The sequence below is a fragment of the Nerophis ophidion genome, linkage group LG26, assembly GCF_033978795.1.
Source record: "Nerophis ophidion isolate RoL-2023_Sa linkage group LG26, RoL_Noph_v1.0, whole genome shotgun sequence".
In the NCBI taxonomy this organism is placed as follows: Eukaryota; Metazoa; Chordata; class Actinopteri; order Syngnathiformes; family Syngnathidae; genus Nerophis; species Nerophis ophidion.
Genome location: NC_084636.1, coordinates 18960148 through 18980905, shown reverse-complemented (window position 1 = coordinate 18980905; position 20758 = coordinate 18960148). Strand labels below are relative to the sequence as shown.

The following is a 20758-nucleotide window of genomic DNA, read 5'->3' as shown; positions in this document are numbered from 1 at the left end:
GACTGCCTTTTCAATAAAAGGACCAAAACTATGGAACTCTTTACCTGACACTTTGAAATATCTACACTTGTCACTTTCAAAAAACAAACAAAATTATGGCTAGTTTAGCGGCAATCGTGTTCCCATGTTTAGTTTTTACTAATTGTTTTTGATCTAGTCTACACTTTGTGCTATTATTATTATTGGCTTTTATCTAGTTTGCACTTTGTCTGTATTATTTCTATTATCATTATTTTAGACTAATTTTTGCTTTATTATTTTTATTTTCCTGTTTTAATGATGTTGGATCTGTGTTGTTGTTGTTGATGTGGGGACAAGTGTTGTAAATTAGCTTTGGCTACAAACACTATGATGCATACATTGGATAACTGTTTCAGATGTCTATGTTTTTTTTGTATCTGTCCCTATTTCAAATAAACCTTAATAATAATAATAACTGCCGCTGGGGAAGCTGTTACTGACTGACTCATGATTCGCCGACCTGCACACAGAACTGCTGATTCAGGTTCACGTACTGAACTGTGCTGACTGTGGCGCTGTGTCAGTCACTCACTGCCTGGTGTACTGCATGCACAGGGCTGTGTAGGGACTAGCGTTCCCCCTACATGCTGCTTCTCCCACGAATGTCTGCACTGTACTGTACTACGCACGCCCCCCCCCACACTATTTTTTTTTGTGGAGGGGGGGAGGGCTTTCGGTGAACAAATTTTCTGAAAGACACAATTTAAGGAACTGATTCTTGTGATTCAGTACAGTCAAAAGAACTGCCGATCCCATCACTACTCTACAACATGTCGTCGCGCCCGCTTCGACATCACGCGATCTGTGTGTCGACTGGTCATTTTATGTTCAGCCTCCATTGACACACGAAAGCGACTGCAACGCATACTTACTCAACAACCATGCAGGTTACACTGAGGGTTGTAATAACAACTTTAACACTCTTACTAATATGCGCCACACTGTGAACCCACACCAAACAAGAATGACAAACACATTTCGGGAGAACATCGGCACTGTAACACAACATAAACACAAAATAACAAATACCCAGAATTCCATGCATCCCTGCTCTTCCGGGCTACATTAGCACCAGACCCCGCCCCCTCCAACCTCGCCCACCTCACCCGACGCACGGAGGGGGTGGGGGGATTTGGTGCTAGCGGGGTGTATAATGAGCCCGGAAGAGTTGGATGCATGGGATTCTGGGTATTTGTTCTTTTGTGTTTATGTTGTGTTACAGTGCCGATGTTCTCACAAAACACAGTGTGGCGCATATTAGTAAGAGTAATGTTGTTTATATCACAACTCTCAGTGTAACCTGTATGTCTGTTGAACAAGAATGCCTTGCAATCATTTGCGTGTGTCAGCAGAAGCCTCGCACGACATGTGACTGGGGTGGCAAGCTGACGTGTTATAGAGGGCGTCAAAAGCAGCACCTTCATAGGTTGCCCTAATTATTGTTAATCGTGGGAATTTCTGCAAACATATGCGAGAACGGTTGATTTGACATTCGGTAGTCTCTGAATATTTGCGATGGTTGGCAAGTGTGATGCTGTCATGCACCATTCATAAAAAACTTGCGGGCCCCACTATAATTAAATTTTCATATTAAAGTGCGGTCCGCGTGTCTGAGATCACTGGTTTATACATAACACAAAGTAAAAAAAACTCTGTATGCAGTGTTATTTCATTTAAAATTGTAAAAGAGTTTTGTGGCTCCAATTGTTTTCTTTATTTTGTGAAACGGGTCAAAATGGCTCTTTGAGTGGTAAAGGTTGCCGACCCTGGTGTATATGAACGAATAGTAAGTGTGCAAGCACCAATGAACAAGCTCTCCAGTTGAGTCAAATTTTAAAAAACACTGCCACCTTATGTTCAAGTAATGGTCACAAGGTTTTGCATTGATTCATTTTACTTTGAATGTTACATCTCGTTATTCACAGATGGTAGACATAAAACATAAAAATTGGCAATGACTAGGTCTTTGAGAAATGTGCGCATTATATATGAAACGTAATTTTTTTTCAGGGAAATGAGCATCAATGTAATAATAAGTCTACATTAGCATACAAAGAATAAACATCTAATTATGATCCTCAATAAAAAAAAGTGAGTAAGTTCATCTTGACTGATAAACAGAAACTGCGATAAACAATTGTTAAATTGTTTTACAAAGTGCATAGCATCAGATGAAGATTCCACAGACCAACATGGTTATGAGAAGGATACTGGTTTTGTTAACTATTAACTATTATTGCATGTGTAAAAAGTGTGTGCACAATGAATGTATTCAGCTGACTCACAATGTTGGCACAAGGTGCAACCTCAAAGTGAATCAGGTCAAAGTCATCTACAAAATATTGAGCAAACATAAAATAAGGTCAGATAATGCTGCAGTTCCAGGTTAAAGACAGACATAAATAAGGCATCAGAGGGATGTGCAGAACAAAGACAAATAAAATAAACAGACAGGGCAGAAACAGAAAAGCCGGTTAACACGATAACATTGTGTCATAATCCCGGTCACAGCTTGTTACTTGGGTATCGAACTCCTCTTGCAGCTCCATGACCGAGGTTGTAGTAACTCAATGAAGGAGGGCTACAAAAAAAAAAAACCTTAAGAATTTGCATTTTAAGAAAATCAGAAAAAATAAACAAATAGTTGACACTTCTGGTCATACCTCCTTTAGGGGACAGTAGTAGTGGGCATACCACTCCTGAGAGTATAAACAGATGATAACTCCCTGGCCTAAGAAGAGCGATGTCCACATGATTATGTTCCAAATGGGACCTTTTCTTTGGTCATGGAGGATGAAGTTAAACATCACTGTGAGAAGGTGAGGAGAAAAACAAATGAATGTATTTTGTAACACAATTGGAAACTAGAATGTGTGTTGGCATCTTACTCCCAAAGCACATAAACAAACAAAAAAGGACTGGGTAGAAGAAGCCAAAGCAGATTGCTAGGATGTACTCGTGGACGATGGCAGACACTGTAAACACAAACAGCATGGCTGCTGGTCTGAAGCGCTTCTGGGATATCTAGAAGGAATAATAAAAACATGTAAAACTACAACTTTGCATCGCTTTGTAATTTCATCTTCATCAAAATAATCCTCACACATCAGTACTTACGGATAGCAGTCAGTAAATCCAAATTTAGACAAAAATTCTGGCAAAATTAAGCCACAAAAGTCATTGTACCTTACAGGACCTCAGTTCAGAGCATAACAATAACAGCATTTCAAATACTGTACCGTATTTTCCAGACCATAGGGCGCACCGATTATAAGGGTCACTGCCGATGAATGGTCTATTTCTGATCTGTTTTCATATATTAGGCGCACCGGATTACAGTATAAGGCACATTAAGGAGTCATTATCATCTACAAGTCGCTTTCTGACAGTCGCTTCCGTTTTGTGGGCGGTCTTATTTACGTGGCTCACCTTCGACAGCGTCTGCTCACCATCATCTTTGCTGTAGCGGTGTAGCGTGCAAGGACAGGAGTGGAAGAAGTGTCAAAAGATGGAGCTAACTGCTATAATGACATTCAGACTTTACTTAAATCAATAACGTAGCAGCATCTTCTCATCCGGAACCAACAACGCCGGAAATGTGTCCTGTGAAAAACCATCTGACCAGAACTCTCTAATAACTAAAGTTCCTTGGGTGAATAATGTAAACTCACTACACCGGTATGTTTTAGCACTTTCATGGCGTGTTTACTGACAGATATAAGTAATTACTATACACTACTTTGAATTAGAAATAGCAACAGTGGAGGACGAATGTCACATAAGATAGAGAAAACGAAGAAGCTTATCGACTACGGCGTCGGCGAGGACATGCGTAATTTTTCAGGATTTATGCAGATCCCAAATACAGCTTACCTGGTACCAGAAGGTAAGAAAAGTTGCTTTTGCTTAATATTGCGAAACAAAACGCCAGATTATATGGCTTACCTTATACGCACACCATAATAGTACTGGTATGTTTAATGCGCCAACAATCCTTCAAGCGGTGCAGCTTCATAGCTTACCAAAGTCGTACTAAAACATTTTGATAGATTTTTGACTGCCGTGTGTAATTTCAGAAATGTTCTAATTAACACTTGATTTCAAATAACGTCTGAAGTGAAATTTTAGTTATTCATGTTCACAGGGTTTCTGCAGGCATCAGCAAATCTAATTTCATTAGTTTTACTGCATCTTTATACAGATTTAATGCCCATGTCTTACAGCAGACCGTTATTATATACAGCATACAATTGTCTTCATAGACAAAAATTCAAGCATTTGACAATGATAATCTTGAAAAGTTGAAAGTTTCAATTAAATTTGGCCAAATTAAGCACGAATCATTGATCATTATAATAATATAATGACTGTCTCAGAATCCTGCACAGATAGCCCAGGGCTATTAGTGCCAGCAACCTTTTTTGTGGTTTATGGAAAAACACTTTTCACGCAACCCTGAGAAAACTGATGTTTAAGTTTGCAGGGGTCTGAGAATGATCTTAATATACGGATAACCAATCCTAGGTGTAGTTCTGTTACGTTTCAATCCTTCATGTGGAAACACTGGTATCTGTGCTTTTTATAGAATGTGCAGACGCATTTTTAAAGTATATACATATTTGTTTTATTGCTGATTTTATTTCTTCGATGCCTTTTACTGAATATGCTCAAGCACTGTTTTAATATTATGTGATAATGCCTTTAATACTGTATTGTCTTTGTTTTATGTACTGTATGTGATTGTATGTCTACTTGGACGATGGAGTCTGCTATAAAGCTTGATTGATTGATTTATTGAATAACAATCCGAGAGACAATTTCCAAACAATAAATATATTTTTCATTCCTGTAGTATTTTTTACCATTGTAATTGGAAGGTCAATAACGTAATGATCCTAATCAGGTAAAAAAAACAAACATCAAAATAAAACGGACTAAATTGTTGTTAACAAAAATTACACTTCAATAAATATTGAACATCTTGAAGTGCAGTTTTTTTCCCCAATTGGAAAAACTGGGTCGGGTGGTTTGTTGTCTTTTTTTGTTGCCAATGCTATCACGGCATACTTGCTTGTTTGTCCTTGCTGATGTTGCTCATTCGGTTTAAATATGCAATATTATCACATAGGGACATTTGGTTATATCATTATTTTTTTCCCTCCTAACTTTTGTTATTGAGCAAGTGCTCCTCTCTCGTGAGTCGCCACTGGCAAGGTGATGTGCGGATATTCTGTTGCGTATTCCTTGACGATGACGTAATCGATCAGCTTCTTTTTTTTCACCCTCTGCTGTTGCCATTTGTAATATAAAGTAGCGTAAAGTTTTAACTTATATCTTGCTATGGAGGCGCTAAAAACTACCAGTGTAGTGAGTTTACGTAATTCACCCACGGAACTTTAGTTATTAGAGAGTTCCGGTCAAACTATTTTTCACGGGACACATTTCCAGCGTTGTTGCACTAGTGAGCCACGGATGAGAAGATGCTGCTCCGTTATTGATTTAAGTAAAGTTTGAATGTCATTAAAACAGTTAGTTTCATCTTTTGACACTTCTTTCACTGCGCTCCTTGTACGCTACACCGCTACAACAAAGATGACAGAGAAAATACGCTGCCGAAGGTGAGCCACGTAAATAAGACCGCCCACAAAACGGCGCATCCTGAAGCGACTGACAGTAAGCGGCTTGAAGATGATCTGTAAAACATAATCTATGCAACATTTTGACCAAATAACCACCATTACATGTTATGTAGACCACAGGGAAGTGTTTTCAATTTAGAAAAAAAAAAGAAATAAAATATGACTCCTTTAATGGGCCCTATAATGCGCTTTATACAGTATATGAAAAAAGATCGAAAATAGACCATTCATCGGCAGTGCACTTTATAATCCAGTGCGCCCTATGGTCCGGAAAATACGGTAATTGTTCCTAAAATGTTTTTTACCTCCAACAAGAATTGTATTCGCAAAGTTGTCTTTTAGTTAGTAAGCAACATAGCTCAAAAAGCTATTAGCGGATTTTGATAACATTTTTAGAAAAAGTGTAATACCGGATAAGGAACAAGTGATTAGATTTTGCGGGTAATCTGGAATGCCGTCCCCAAGTTGTGCCCTGCAGAGCAGCCATATTGTGCTCAGTGGTACGCCACTGTAGAGAAGCGTGTCACTCTCCACTGCTTGCTGCAGCCATTGTGGCGAGGCAAGTCGCACACTCATTGCACTCGGCTCGGCAGCGCAGACGGTCGCAAACTTTGCTAAGTGCTTCATTGTGGGAGATTGGGCCTGTCGGAGGTCTGTGATTCTTAAGTGTTTTTCTAGTTAAACATGTTTTATGGTGGCACATTGTTATTTGGTACTATCTCAAATTCATTTGAGGAAGGGCCGGGCGACATATCGATATATTTGATATATCGCAGGTGTGTCTCTGTGCGATATTGAAAATGACTACATTAGATTAGATTAGATAGTACTTTATACATCGCGATATTCGAGTACACGTTCTCACGCAGTTGCTTTAAGCTGCATGCGTTTCTCCCTCTGTCTTGTCTCTCCTTCTCACAGAGACTTGTAGACACATAGAATCATCATACTGCTGTTATTATATGCATCAGGTGTTAATTCCATGCTAAAGCAAAATATCGCGATATATATCGTGTATCACGATATGGCCTTAAAAATTTCGAGATATTAATGAAAGGGCATATCACCCAGCCCTAATTTGAAGTTTTATTTACATAAAACATTTGAGTTGACAAGTTTCTGTGATTTGGATCACCACTTCCCATTTAGCAGTGATAGTTGGTCCTCAAGCTACACCAGTTGACAACCACTACTTTAAAAGGTTGCACTGTCCACTTTAAAACATTTTGTATAAAACAAAAGGAACAAAAATATTTTTGAAGTGCATATTCACTGACAGACTCACCCACAAAAAGTCCCGATACACGTAGTGAAACAGCCAGTCATGGACGACCACATTCCAAGTACGGTAGTAGTTAGCAAAAGATGTTGAATTCCACCAATCCTATGATGCAAAATCAAATAAGTGAGTTTGACAGCACGCACATACGCACACATGCACAGTAAAACAAATTTAAGAAGGTGAGCAAAAAGTTTGGCACCTTATAAAACATCCTGTCAGCAAAACGAAGCATTTCTGCAAATGCATTTAGCCAACAGTGGAGGAAAGCAAAGAACCCCAAGAAAAGAACCAGCACGCCTACAAAATTTAACAACACAGAAACATATTAATCTGTATTCTGTGCATTAAATAAAGCTGACTGAGTACGAACAAAAGCTGAAAATGAGTGTGTGTCTGATCCTACCAGGCAAGATGGAGTTAAAGACACATAGCACCATGGTCCTCAGGTCAAAAAACTGAAGACTGATGCTGCGGAACTGGGGGATACAGAGCCGCACAAACACGTAGTATGCATAAAACAGACAACCGAGCACCTATAAAGGAGGGAACCCAGTAGGTCTGGTGAGTTAAACAAGCAGGCAGTTTGATTCAAATTGACTCAGAACTAATCCAAAAATACACCTGCAGTAAATTTGAGGCCACATAGCCCCATCTTATCATTGGGTTTCTGTGTGGAAGAACATATGTCAGTTTAGAAGCTTTCTTTTTATTAATAATAATCATCATACTGCTGTAAGTGCTGATGTTGTGTTTACCTTGGGTATTTATCACTGTAGATAAGCGTGGGTGCAAACAAAAAGTAGAGATACTGAGAAACTTTAGGGACCACTGGGCCTGAGCCTGTAGACAACAACAAATAGAACCAAATTTGTACACACTCCTCACTGTTTCAATTACTTCATTAAGTAAACAACATTTGTATCGCCCTGCATAGAAAGATATCTTCAAAATGTTATATGCTTTCGACAAATGTTCAACGCTCTTTGGGGTATTAGTTTCTAAGTCCATGCAAAGACGTTTTGCTTGAGGTTGACCATGTCTCCCAAAGGTGTGTATCAAATTCACTTATGATTCTGCTAAACACACAAAAGCCAAAGTCAAGCCAATCTGACTTACAGGTGTTTCACGGCTCTGGGGTGTTTATTTAAACAGCGCCACCATGTGGTATATTTGTTAAACTGTAATGGCTGTGCCATTATTTTTTTCTGAGTGCAGGAGTTAGGGCTGGGCGATATATCGAATATACTCGATATATCACGGGGTTGTCTCTGTACGATATAGAAAATGACTATATCGTGATATTGGAGTATGCGTTCTCAGGCAGTTGGAATAGAATTGACTAGATAGAATAGATTTGAGTTGCTTTTACACGCCAGGCTCTTTTCACTCGTTCTTGTGTCTCCTTCTCACTGAGACATAAAAAAGCGCACCTTCTTACATACGTCACATACTGTCGCGCATGCAAGGTCACACGCTCTCGCGGAGGAGAGAGGTCGCAGCATGGTAACATTAGCTATGATGCTAGCGGTGCGGTGTGAATGGTAATACGAGAGAAAGAAGGTGCGAATCTGGTAACGAATGAAGGAAGAATTAATTCCCAAGAAAAACAGCACAGGGTGGTTTGGCTTCAAGCGGCAAGATGTCGAACAGGTATGCGGCAAAAGCGTTGCTACAAAAAGAAGTACCACTGGTAATTTGTAGTATGACTTGAAAAGTCACCTGCTAGAGAATGAAAAGTGGTTGAAACTCCGCATGTCAACATCTCCATTAGGTGCCACACCAACAAAATGCCCAGGCAACCATTTCCAGATCAACACAAAAATAGTCAAAAACAGAAAGAGACAACGTCCGCAGGAACCTACAGCATAGCAAATGACATACACTATTCGATTTTCTATTATGCAGCTCATTTTTATTTGAGTTATTAAAATATCTTGTGTGACATCATGCACAAAAGTGCACTTTATTTGTTTTAAACTATTGTAGTGGCGTTCTGTACAAAAAGTACACTTTAATTTGGTGTTGTTTTGATATGTCATCTTTGTGACATTATGAACAAAAGTGCACTAATAGCTTTGTTTTAAAATTTCTCTGACAATCTTGCACTTTCTGTTTTGAAATGACATGAATGTTTGTGCCACTGCTTAATAACTGTTTAATAAATACAGTTTTGGTCAATTGACTTAGTTGTGGTTTCCCTCTCTGCATGAAAGTTTAAAATTTGCATATATTAATTCAGTATAAACAATAATGTTTTAATGGAGACACATAGAATCATCACACTGCTGTGATTAAATGCATCAAGTATTAATTCAAGGCTAAGGCAAAATATCGAGATATATATTGTGTATCGTGAAATGGCCTAAAAATATCGAGATATTAATGAAAGGCCATTTCCCCCCAGCCCTAGCAGGAGTGTATATATTCTGTCAAACACTATAACAACATTAGAAATAAACGTTGTATAAGAAGGCAAAAAGAACACAATATAGACCCACTGAACACTTCAATTCGGTTGAATTGCACATTTAGAAGTGAGCTGGTACAAATGCTTCATCACTAATTTTGTAATTATAGAATATCAACATCAGTTATGATTGTAACCGTCAGGTACAAATGTAAGTAATTGCTTGTCATTGTGATTAAAGTTGAGATGAGTGGGCAAATGGTTTAAACTAGAAAGACAATTTCATTTAAGAAAACAAGGATTTTATGGTCGCAAGTTTGACGCTAAACTTAAGTGTTCATTTCCATTTTAAACATTTATGACAAAATTTGATCTGAAATTCGAAAAAATCAGGCTTAGGTAGGAAGAAAATGTTTGATCTTAGAGGTTCCATTATTATTTTACATTGGAAAAACCCCTGACCTCAGTATGGTGCATTGTAGTTCTATGCCACACAGACCACAATAATAATAATTCTGATAAATAATTACTTTCCTGAATTCGTTGGTTAAAAAGACATTTATAACATGTCTTAGAGGACTTACTGGTTTTGTCTTTAGTCCAGGTCAAGACCCTTGGTACATTCTCTCTAATGTAGGAGTGGGCCTTCATCATGAGTCTCACCTGGAATGTGCACATAACAGCTATCATCAGATTATTTGGTTTACCTTATGAAAGAACCGATACATCAGATACAGAATATACCTGCTCCATGATAATGATGAAGCATGAGGCTGGAGGCAAACTGTTCACAACTGCCATGTATGTGGGCAGAAAACCAAGGGCCAAAGCTTGGTAAAGAAGGAACATGGATCCGTAGGCACAACTGTACAGCCTGTGATGACTGGAAGAGCTAGCCTGGCTGTGTGCCCACAGGTGGAACAGTGTGTAGGGAACCACTAAAACAGATAGGAACATACAGATCCACGTGCACACCACCAGAGGGAACTGTCCAAACGCGTAGACTAGCAAATCAAAATCCAGCACCAGTCTGAAGAGATTGGGCATATAGTTTAGAATATACATTTACAGTAATAAATACATAATGGATGTGAACATTTAAACCAGTCTTATATTATTTTACCTGCCTTCATCAATGAAATCAACCACTAGTGTACTGAGGATAAAGAGAATGAGCAGGGCAATAAACATGTGGTAGATAGTCTGGATGTGGTTCACCTCAAACAACTCACTATGGGAAAAAAAAAAAAAAAAAGAAAATAGACAAGTTACTGAAAACTGCATACTTGATTGTTTTGTTTACATCTTAGTGTCCTCTTACTCCAGGAGGGACCTGCGGCTAACAAACTGCTTGCCATGGCCATGAGGAGGTCTGAAATGCCTGCAAGACAGGGTAAGGAAACCTGAAATGCCTTTTCAGTGTTTGTTTTAAGAAAGAGGCTTCTGTGTAAAAAAAGAGGGGATTTTATTTACTTCTTCTTTAGGTAAACCTACACAATCTACTTAGCTCAATGCAAGAAAATACTGATGAAAACTTTTGATAGTCATAGCTAAAAAAAAAAAGATGACTCAAATGTGAGAAACATCTCTCAGTATGGCAGTGTTGTTCTATACCACTGTCAACAACACATACAAAGTGTCAATCAAAATGTGTGAATTTTTTTTTATGGAGGACACCTATTTGTCTGGTATTGGTGTATGTTAGGAAGTGTAGAGTGAGTGAATCCTCTCAGCTGTATACCCGAGCCTGCTTCTCTCCTTGTCAGACAGAGGGGGTGAGAAGACAGCCGGCAGGGGCGCAGGCTCCACGCTCGCAGATTCCTCAATAAGACTGTCAATGAAGTCACTGACATGGTTGTTGACTTCACGTAAGAAGTCCTTCTTCAGGTGCTGAGGAAAAATAATAGCAAGAGGATGATCTTTTAATTAATTAGTTAAATAAATCAAAAAGAAAGACAGAAATATAGGGACAATAGCATATAAATTGGACATGAGTACACCTTAGAGTAGTGAGTGTATAGTTGTACAGTAAGCAGTATAAATGTATAGGACAATTAATTTTAAATGACTCAAATCACTGCCATTATTGCCCAAAATACCTGGCAACACAAGTCAATTCCAAAATAATCATGTCTCACCTACATTCCAGCATGTAACTTTAAAATGATTGATAAGGTGTGTAACCATTATCTTTTGTCGTGGTTTAAGGCTGCATGAGTGCTGCTGGCATTTGAGAGCTGTGGTTCGTTGAGGTAAACACAAATCTGAAAATGTACTGTGTCATTGTGAAGCACAACATGATCTTCCCCCTCCCTTGGGAAATTTTTCCAGTTTCATTTCTATTGTGTTTTCAATTGTGAGACAACACATGCAGAAACTTCAGTACAGGAAGCAAAATGCATGGTTTGTTGTAACAAAATAAGTGTAAAATGTATGTTTCTTTTGCAGATGTTTTCTTGTTCATACAAATAATTAAACTGCTCTCTAAAGATAATACCGTGACTTCAGGTTGCAGAAACGTGACTAACACTTTTTAAAATGTTCCTAAGCCGCAAATCAGCTTCTACTTAAATACAAAAAAATATTATTTACAAACCTCTGATTTCCTTTTCAGTTGAAGCTTCTTGCTGATCACCTGCTCCACTTCAAGTTTCCCTAAAAAGACAAGGATAAATATCCATCTTCTGTACAAACTGTATGTAAATATAACACCTTCAAATATACAGTAGATCCATATACACATTGTGCAGTGTCTCTACATACATACATACATATACAGTCAGTCAGTCATGGTCAAAAGTTTACATCCACTTGTGAAGGACCTAATGTCATGGCTGTCTTGAGTTTCCAAAAACTTCTACAACTCTTATTTTATGTGATTGAGTGATTGGAGCACATAAACAAAAAACATTCATGAAGTTTGGTTCTTTTATTAATTCAATATGAGTCTACTGAAAATGTGACCAAATCTGCTGGGTCAAAAGTATATATACAGCAATGTTAATATTTGGTTACATGTCCCTTGGCAGGTTTCACTGCAATAAGGCGCTTTTGGTTGCCAGCCACAAGCTTCTGGCAAGCTTCTGGTTGAATTTTTGACCATTCCTCTTGACAAAAATTGGTGCAGTTCAGCTAAATTTGTTGGTTTTCTGACATGGACTTGTTTCTTCAGCATTGTCCATATGTTCTCAATGGGGTTTAAGTCAGGACTTTGGGAAGTCCATTCTAAAACCTTAATTTGAGCCTGATTTAGCCATTCCTTTACCACTTTTGACGTGTGTTTGAGGTCATTGTCCTGTTGGAACACCCAACTGCGCCCAAGACATCACATGGACAACATTAAGACCTTCTGAGGGAAGTCCTGTGGTCAGATGAAACAAAAATCGAGCTGTTTGGCCACATTACCCAGCAATAATGTTTGGAGGAGAAAAGGTGAGGCTTTTAATCCCCGGAACACCATCCCTACCGTCAAGCATGGTGGTGGTAGTATTATGCTCTGGGCCTGTTTTTTCTCCCATGGAATTGGTGCTTTACAGATAGTAAATGGGACAACTAAAAAGGAGGAATACCTCCAAATTCTTCAGGACAACCTAAAATCATCAGCCCGGATGTTGGGTCTTGGGCGCAGTTGGTTGTTCCAACAGGACAATGACCCCAAGCATACGTCAAAAGTGGTAAAGGAATGGCTAAATCAGGCTAAGGTTTTAGAACGGCCTTCCCAAAGTCCTGACCTAAATGTGTGGACAATGCTGAAGAAACAAGTCCATGTCCGAAAACCAACAAATTTAGCTGAACTGCACCAATTTCAACAAGAGTAGTCAAAAATTCAACCAGAAGCTTGCCAGAAGGTTGTGGATGGCTACCAAAAGCGCCTTATTGTAGTGAAACTTGCCAAAGGACATGAAACAAAATATTAACATTGCTGTATGTACAACCAAACTTCATGAATGTTTTTTTGTGACCAACAAGTATGTGCTCCAATCACTCTATCACAAAAAAATAAGAGTTGTAGAAATGATTGGAAACTCAACACAGCCATGACATTATGTTCTTTACAAGTGTATGTAAACTTTTGATCGCGTCTGTTCCAAAACGGTGCATCCTGAAGCGACGGTCAGAAGGCAAATTGAAGATGATCTGTAAAACATAATCTATGCAATATTTTGACAAAAGAACCACCATTACATGTTATGTAGACCACAAGGAAGTGTTTTAAATTTAGAAAAAAAAAAAAAAATATGACCCCTTTCACGCGCCTTATAATTCGGCGCATCTTTTGCATGAAAATAGACCTGACGAGACCCGCTCATCGGCAGGGCACCAGGTGCGCCCTCTATGGTCCGAAATATACAGTAGATTATCCATCCATTCATTCATTTTCTACCGCTTATCCCTTCGGGGGTCGCTGGAGCCTATCGCAGCTGCATTCGGGCGGAAGGCAGGGTACACCCTGGACAAGTCGCCCTCTCATCGCAGGGCCAACACAGATAGACAGACAACATTCACACTCACATTCACACACTAAGGCCAATTTAGTGTTGCCAATCAACCTATCCCCAGGTGCATGTCTTTGGAGGCGGGAAGGAGCCGGAGTGCCTGGAGGAAACCCACGCAGTCACGGGGAGAACATGCAAACTCCACACATAAAGATCCCGAGTGCAGGATCGAACCCAGGACCTTCATATTGTAAGGCAGACGCACTAACCCCTCTTACACCGTGCTGCCTTCTTGTTTACATTTTTTTTAAACATGTATGCATTTTCCTGTTAAATATGTCACATACTTTAACATTTTCAAGACAATATATTTTTTAGGGCAGCACGGTGGAAGAGGGGTTAGTGTGTCTGCCTCACAATGCGAAGGTCCTGAGTAGTCAGTCCTGAGCTTGGGATCTTTCTGTGTGGAGTTTGCATGTTCTCCCCGTGACTGTATGGGTTCCCTCCGGGTACTCCGGCTTCCTCCCACTTCCAAAGACATGCACCTGAGGATAGGTTGATTGGCAAAATTAAATCGGCCCTAGTGTGTGAATGTGAGCGTGTATGTTGCCTGTCTATTAGTGTTGGCCCTGCGATGAGGTGGCGACTTGTCCAGGGTGTACCCTGCCATCCGCCCGATTGTAGCTGAGATGGGCCCCCCGCAACTCCAAATTGAATAAGCGGTAGGAAATGGATGGATATTTTTTTTTTAGATTTTCAGACGCCACTGTCAAGAAGCTAAAATTCAACACTTGTTGGAAGGTTATTTGTAATTGACCCAGGTCCTCCTGATTGACATCATTGTTAATCTGTTAATATTGTTTTTAACATGACTGTGCAGCACTTTGGAAACGTTATTGTTGTTTAAATGTGCTATATAAATAAAGTGGCTTGGATTGGATTGTCAACACTATGTCAGCGCTAATACTTCCTCATAAAAAAGGGTGTTCTGCGTTTTCAAGAGAAAAAAAACTAACAAACCTCTAATAAAAGGCCCCACAAATGTTAATACGTAATTTTTTGGGCTGTTTCCATTACTGGTGACGTGACTACCTCCAATGGGCTGGTGGCCGTGGTTCCCAAGACTGCATCCGCCATTCAGAGGGCAATCCGGGTCAGAGACTGTGGACACTGCCGCAAGGTTCCGGCGACGGCCAATGTCGCCCCCACTTTCCATCCTACAAAGCAAACAAAAATATACATTTGGCATAGTTTATCTCACAACTCCATGGACAGCAATGAACAAGACACATAGACGAGCCCAGTATGACAAGTGAATCAGTCTCACGTGATTCTGAATTGTTCGGAATTCCACTAAATTAGGCGTTTAATATCCATTTCACCACAACTCTTTCAATCACTGTCAGCCATTTTTGATTACCGTGTATAAGATAGCCAACTTGTGACGGTTGAACGACAAATAAATGAAAAAATAACTTTTAAATATCTGGGGAGTAAAAGCAGTCCTACCCGCCGTGTTCACGCCCACTTCTACGCCGACAGTCAGTCAGTACGCGCAACTTGACGTCTTCCACTAATCACCCAAAAAAAAAAAAAAGAGCAGCTGCCTTAAACTTCCATTGAGTCAACAGTGAGCAGATGATGATGATGACGATGAGAAGTCAGCCCTGCGCTGATTGGCTGACAGGCAACGCCCACGCTGATTGGCTGAAAAGTCACTCCACCTTTTGACGTAATCAGAAAACAGGAGTTTTATTGTTTATCAGCCGTGGTCCCCAAACTTATTGACTCGGGGGCCGCATTGGGTTAAAATAATTTGGCAGGGGGCCGGGCTATATAAATATATATATATATATATATATATATATATATATATATATATATATATATATATATATATATATATATATATATATATATATATATATATATATATATATATATATGTATATATATATATATATTGTGAATATATATATATATATATATATATATATATATATATATATATATATATATATATATATATATATATATATATATATATATATATATATATATATATATATATATATGTATATATATATATATATATATATATATATTCACAAATATACACATACATGCATAAATATTTCTCGCGCACTAATTCATTTAATTGACTGAAAGCATGACATCAAGTGCGCACTCCATCGATGAAAAAATGCATTTTTAGACAATATGATTTGCCTGAGCAGCTAGAGTAACAAGCAGTAGAAAATGAATTGGAAAGGACAGATTATAAAAAATAATCAAAAATAATTGTTTATATTTTTTTTAACTTGGGATTTCCCGCTGGCCGGATTTTGGACGTGGTCCGTTGGTTGGGGACCCCTGTTTATCAGCATCAGAATCAAAAGTAGGTACTTTAATCAGGGTCGAGGAGGGCGGGGCTGGGGGAGTACTTGGGGCGGGGTTAAGGGGGGAGGAGTATATTTATAGCTAGAATTCACTAAAATTCAAGTATTTCTTTATATATATATACATATATATATATATATATATATATATATATATATACATATGTATATGTATATATATATATATATATATATATGTATATACATATATATACTGCGATGAGGTGGCGACTTGTCCAGGGTGTACCCCGCCTTCCGCCCGATTGTAGCTGAGATAGGCGCCAGCGCCCCCTGCGACCCCAAAAGGGAATAAGCGGTAGAAAATTGATGGATGGATATATATATATATATATATATATATATATATATATATATATATACATATATATATATATATGTGTATATATATAATCCATCCATTTCTACCGCTTGTCCCTTTTTTGGTTTTGCTGGAGCCTATCTCAGCTGCACTCGGGCGGAAGTCGCCACCTCATCGCAGGGCCAACACAGATAGACAGACAACATTCACACTCACGTCCACACACTAGGGCCAATTTCCATCCATCCATCCATCCATCCATCCATCCATTTTCTACCGCTTATTCCCTTTCGGGGTCGCGGGGGGCACTGGCGCCTATCTCAGCTACAATCGGGCGGAAGGCGGGGTACACCCTGGACAAGTCGCCACCTCATCGCAGGGCCAACACAGATAGACAGACAACATTCACACTTACATTCACACACTAGGGCCAATTTAGTGTTGCCAATAAACCTATCCCCAGGTGAATATTTTTGGAGGTGGGAGGAAGTCGGAGTACCCGGAGACACTTCACCCTTGCTCCTGATGGGTGCTGGTTGCCGCCTTGCATGGCAGCTCCCTCCATCAGTGTGTGAATGTGTGTGTGAATGGGTAAATGTGGAAGTAGTGTCAAAGCGCTTTGAGTACCTTGAAGGTAGAAAAGCGCTATACAAGTACAACCCATTTATTTATTTATTTAACCCACGCAGTCACGGGGAGGACATGCAAACTCCACACAGAAAGATCCCGAGCCCGGGATTGAACCCAGCCCTACTCAGGACCTTCGTTTTGTGAAGCAGATGCACTAACCCCTGTGCCACCCCTATATTTATATCTATATATAGTCGCCACCTCATCGCAGTATATATATGTATATACATATATATATATATATACATATACATATGTATATATATATATATATATATATATATATATATATATATATATATATATATATATATATATATATATATATATATATATATATATATATAAGAAATACTTGAATTTCAGTGTTCATTTATTTACACATAAACACACACATAACACTCCTCCACTCATTGTTGTATTGCCACCGTGTTCAATGGAGAAGTCTGATCTTTAAAATTTGCAGGCAGCATACCCCTTCCACTTTGAGCTGTCCTGGATGAACTGAAATTCTTGTTTCCAATCATTTTGGAATTTGCAAGCGTACTTCTCCTTCTTTCTTGTCGTCTCCGTGACTGTCTCTTCGTCTCCTTCTTTCTTGTCGTTGCCGTGACTGTCTCTTCGTCTCCTTCTTGTTGGGAGTGCAGTTGTGCGCTCTCCAAAAGCCATAGATGTTATAATGTGATTGGGCCGGCACGCTGTTTATATGGAGGAAAAGCAGACGTGACGACAGGCTGTCCTCACTCAGATCCGCAATATTGTTGTCCGGCTGGAAATTGGGAGAAATTTGTGAAAATGGTTGTCCTGGGAGATTTTCGGGTGAGGCACTGAAATTCGGGAGTTTCCCGGAAAATTCGGGAGGGTTGGCAAGTGTGGACAGGACAGAACGGGTCTGCCAACTTCTGGTGCCCCTTACAAAAAAGGTGAGGAACAGGTAAACACTGGAGGGGGGGGGGGTGAGAATAAAAAAAAAAAAATTCAGTCTAAGCCTTTAGTCCCTGGAGAGGGGGTCCAGACTTTATTTTCTTTCTTTACTTAGTTTATTTCGGACATGACATACCTACAACATTATACATCAGGCAATTCAATCATTTCACAATACACAATACATCATGTCCGAAAAGGAGTAGGAAGAAACAAAGCTTATTTAATCCTACCCCTTTCCCACGTCAGAGCGCCCACAAATATATACATTCATTCACTGACCTTCTTTACAGCAAAATATCAAAATAGCAAAATGATATCCGTGAATGAATAACACAACAGTTTTGTAATATGTACTTAATTAATTCAGTAATAATTAACATACTGAGATGAAGAATATCTTATTTTCAATAAGGTTGAAAGTGTTTCTCATAATTCTTCTTCTTTGTACTTTGTAAGCACTATTAATTTGAACAGCCTCTTAAACTGGATCATATCAGTACAATGTTTAACTTCTTTACTTAATCCATTCCATAATTTAATTCCACATACTGATATGCTAAAGCAGGGGTGTCAAACTCAAATACAGAGTGGGCCAAAATTTAAAACTGAACAAAGCCGCGGGCCAAGGTTGAACAAATTAACCTTTAAATAGGGACCCAAACAAGTATTGCATTGAACATTGAACAAGCAAGGCTTATATAACTTTATAGTGACATGCAAAATCGAGTTTCAAATAATAATAATAATGATTAAAAAATATCAATGGCACATCAAATAAAATTGTAATACACATTTAATGCCTCTTTTCTATTTGCAGCCTTCTGAGGTAAATATCAAAACATATTGTAGCGTTCCGAAAGAGTTAGTGCTGCAAGGGGTTCTGGGTATTTGTTCTGTTGTGTTTATGTCATGTTACAGTGCAGATGTTTTCCCAAAATGTGTTTGTGATTCTTGTTTGGTGTGAGTTCACAGTGTGGCGCATATTTGTAACAGTGTTAAAGTTGTTTATACAGCCACCCTCAATGTGACCTGTTTTGCTGTTGACCAAGTATGCCTTGCATTCACTTATGTGTGTGTAATAGCCGCATATATTATGCGAGTGGGCCTGCACGCTGTTTGTATGGAGGAAATGCGGACGTGACAACAGGTTGTAGAGAATGCTAAAGGCAGTGCCTTTAAGGCACGCCCTCTATATTGTTGTCCGGGTGGAATTCGGGAGAATGCTTGCCCCGGGAGATTTTCAGGAGGGACACTGAACTTTGGGAGGATTGGCAAGTGTGAGAAATTGCGGTGTTACAGCGGCACCGCTGCTGTGTAATAACGGCGGGCCAGCTATAATGTTAATTTGGTATTGCCTCAAGGGCCAAATGAAATTACACCCCGGGCCAGAGTTTGACACCCATGTTTTAAGTGTTGTGCGTGCATACAACTGTTTTAAATTAGACTCAGGCCAAGAAAAAAAAAACCATAGCCATAGCACACATGTCTGTAAGAGGGAAACATCAAACATCAAAGAACACAAAGGACATTAAAGACATTAAAAGAGCAGAGCTGATGCAACCAGCCATTTCTACATACAGCTACAAAAGTAAAAATAACAACAGCAACAAAAAACATATATACTGTGGTGGCCTCTGCGGTGTTCCACACCATCATCTGCTGGGGTTTGGGGGAGCATGGCCAGAGACAAGAGCATACCCAACAAAGCAATCAAAGAGAGCCACCCTCGGCCGCCAACTATCTCTCAGTGTCCAGTCCGCATGGATGAGCGAGGATGCGTCTAAGGAGACCGAGGTGTCCGATACACATTGTGGAGAAGGCATATATGTTTAAGAGTTGTAGTCAGCTGGAGGTGTGTCTTAATGAAATTAAACAATGGATGTCCGCTAATTTTTTTCAACTTAACGCCAAAAAAACAGAAATGCTGATTATCGGTCTTGCTAGACACCGACCTCTATTTAATAATAAAACTGTAACATTTGACAAACAAATAATTAAACAAGGTGACTCGGTAAAAAATCTGGGTATTATCTTCGACCCAACTCTCTCCTTTGAGTCACACATTAAAAGCGTTACTAAAACGGCCTTCTTTCATCTCCGTAGTATTGCTAAAATTCGCTCCATTCTGTCCACTAAAGACGCTGGGATCATTATCCATGCGTTTGTTACGTCTCGTCTCGATTACTGTAACGTATTATTTTCGGGTCTCCCCATGTCTAGCATTGAACAATTACAGTTGGTACAAAATGCGGCTGCTAGACAAGAACAAGAAAGTTTGATCATATTACGCCTATAGTGGCTCACCTGCACTGGCTTCCTGTGCACTTGAGATGTGACTTTAAGGTTTTACTACTTACGTATAAAATACTACACGGTCTAGCTCCATCTTATCTTACCGATTGTATTGTACCATATGTCCCGGCAAGAAATCTGCGTTCAAAAGACTCCGGCTTATTAGTGATTCCTAAAGCCCAAAAAAAGTCTGCGGGCTATAGAGCATTTTCCGTTCGGGCTCCAGTACTCTGGAATGCCCTCCCGGTAACAGTTCGAGATGCTACCTCAGTAGAAGCATTTAAGTCTCACCTTAAAACTCATTTGTATACTCTAGCCTTTAAATAGACCTCCTTTTTAGACCAGTTGATCTGCCGTTTCTTTTCTTTTTCTCCTCTGTCCCCCCCTCCCTTGTGGCGGGGGTCCG

General features: G+C 39.3%; 1 protein-coding gene across 2 annotated transcripts; it reads right to left on the bottom strand.

Annotated features, from left to right (window-relative positions):
* Nucleotides 1–1897: 1897 nt before the first annotated feature.
* On the bottom strand, nucleotides 1898–15442 carry soat1 (sterol O-acyltransferase 1). Of its 2 annotated transcripts, none has more exons than XM_061888272.1 (16): nucleotides 15295–15442; nucleotides 14878–15002; nucleotides 11946–12004; nucleotides 11091–11239; nucleotides 10671–10730; nucleotides 10473–10580; nucleotides 10094–10379; nucleotides 9934–10012; nucleotides 7698–7782; nucleotides 7564–7609; nucleotides 7346–7475; nucleotides 7142–7239; nucleotides 6946–7044; nucleotides 2910–3045; nucleotides 2685–2830; nucleotides 1898–2602 (listed from the first exon to the last, which is right to left on the bottom strand). In XM_061888272.1, the coding sequence occupies exons 2-16, from the start codon at nucleotides 14999–15001 to the stop codon at nucleotides 2537–2539; spliced, it is 1671 nt and encodes a 556-aa protein (XP_061744256.1). In that variant the 5' UTR covers nucleotide 15002; nucleotides 15295–15442; the 3' UTR covers nucleotides 1898–2536. The 2 variants fall into 2 exon arrangements, with proteins under 2 accessions (XP_061744256.1, XP_061744257.1); XM_061888273.1 differs by having other exon boundaries at nucleotides 15206–15336.
* Nucleotides 15443–20758: the final 5316 nt, after the last annotated feature.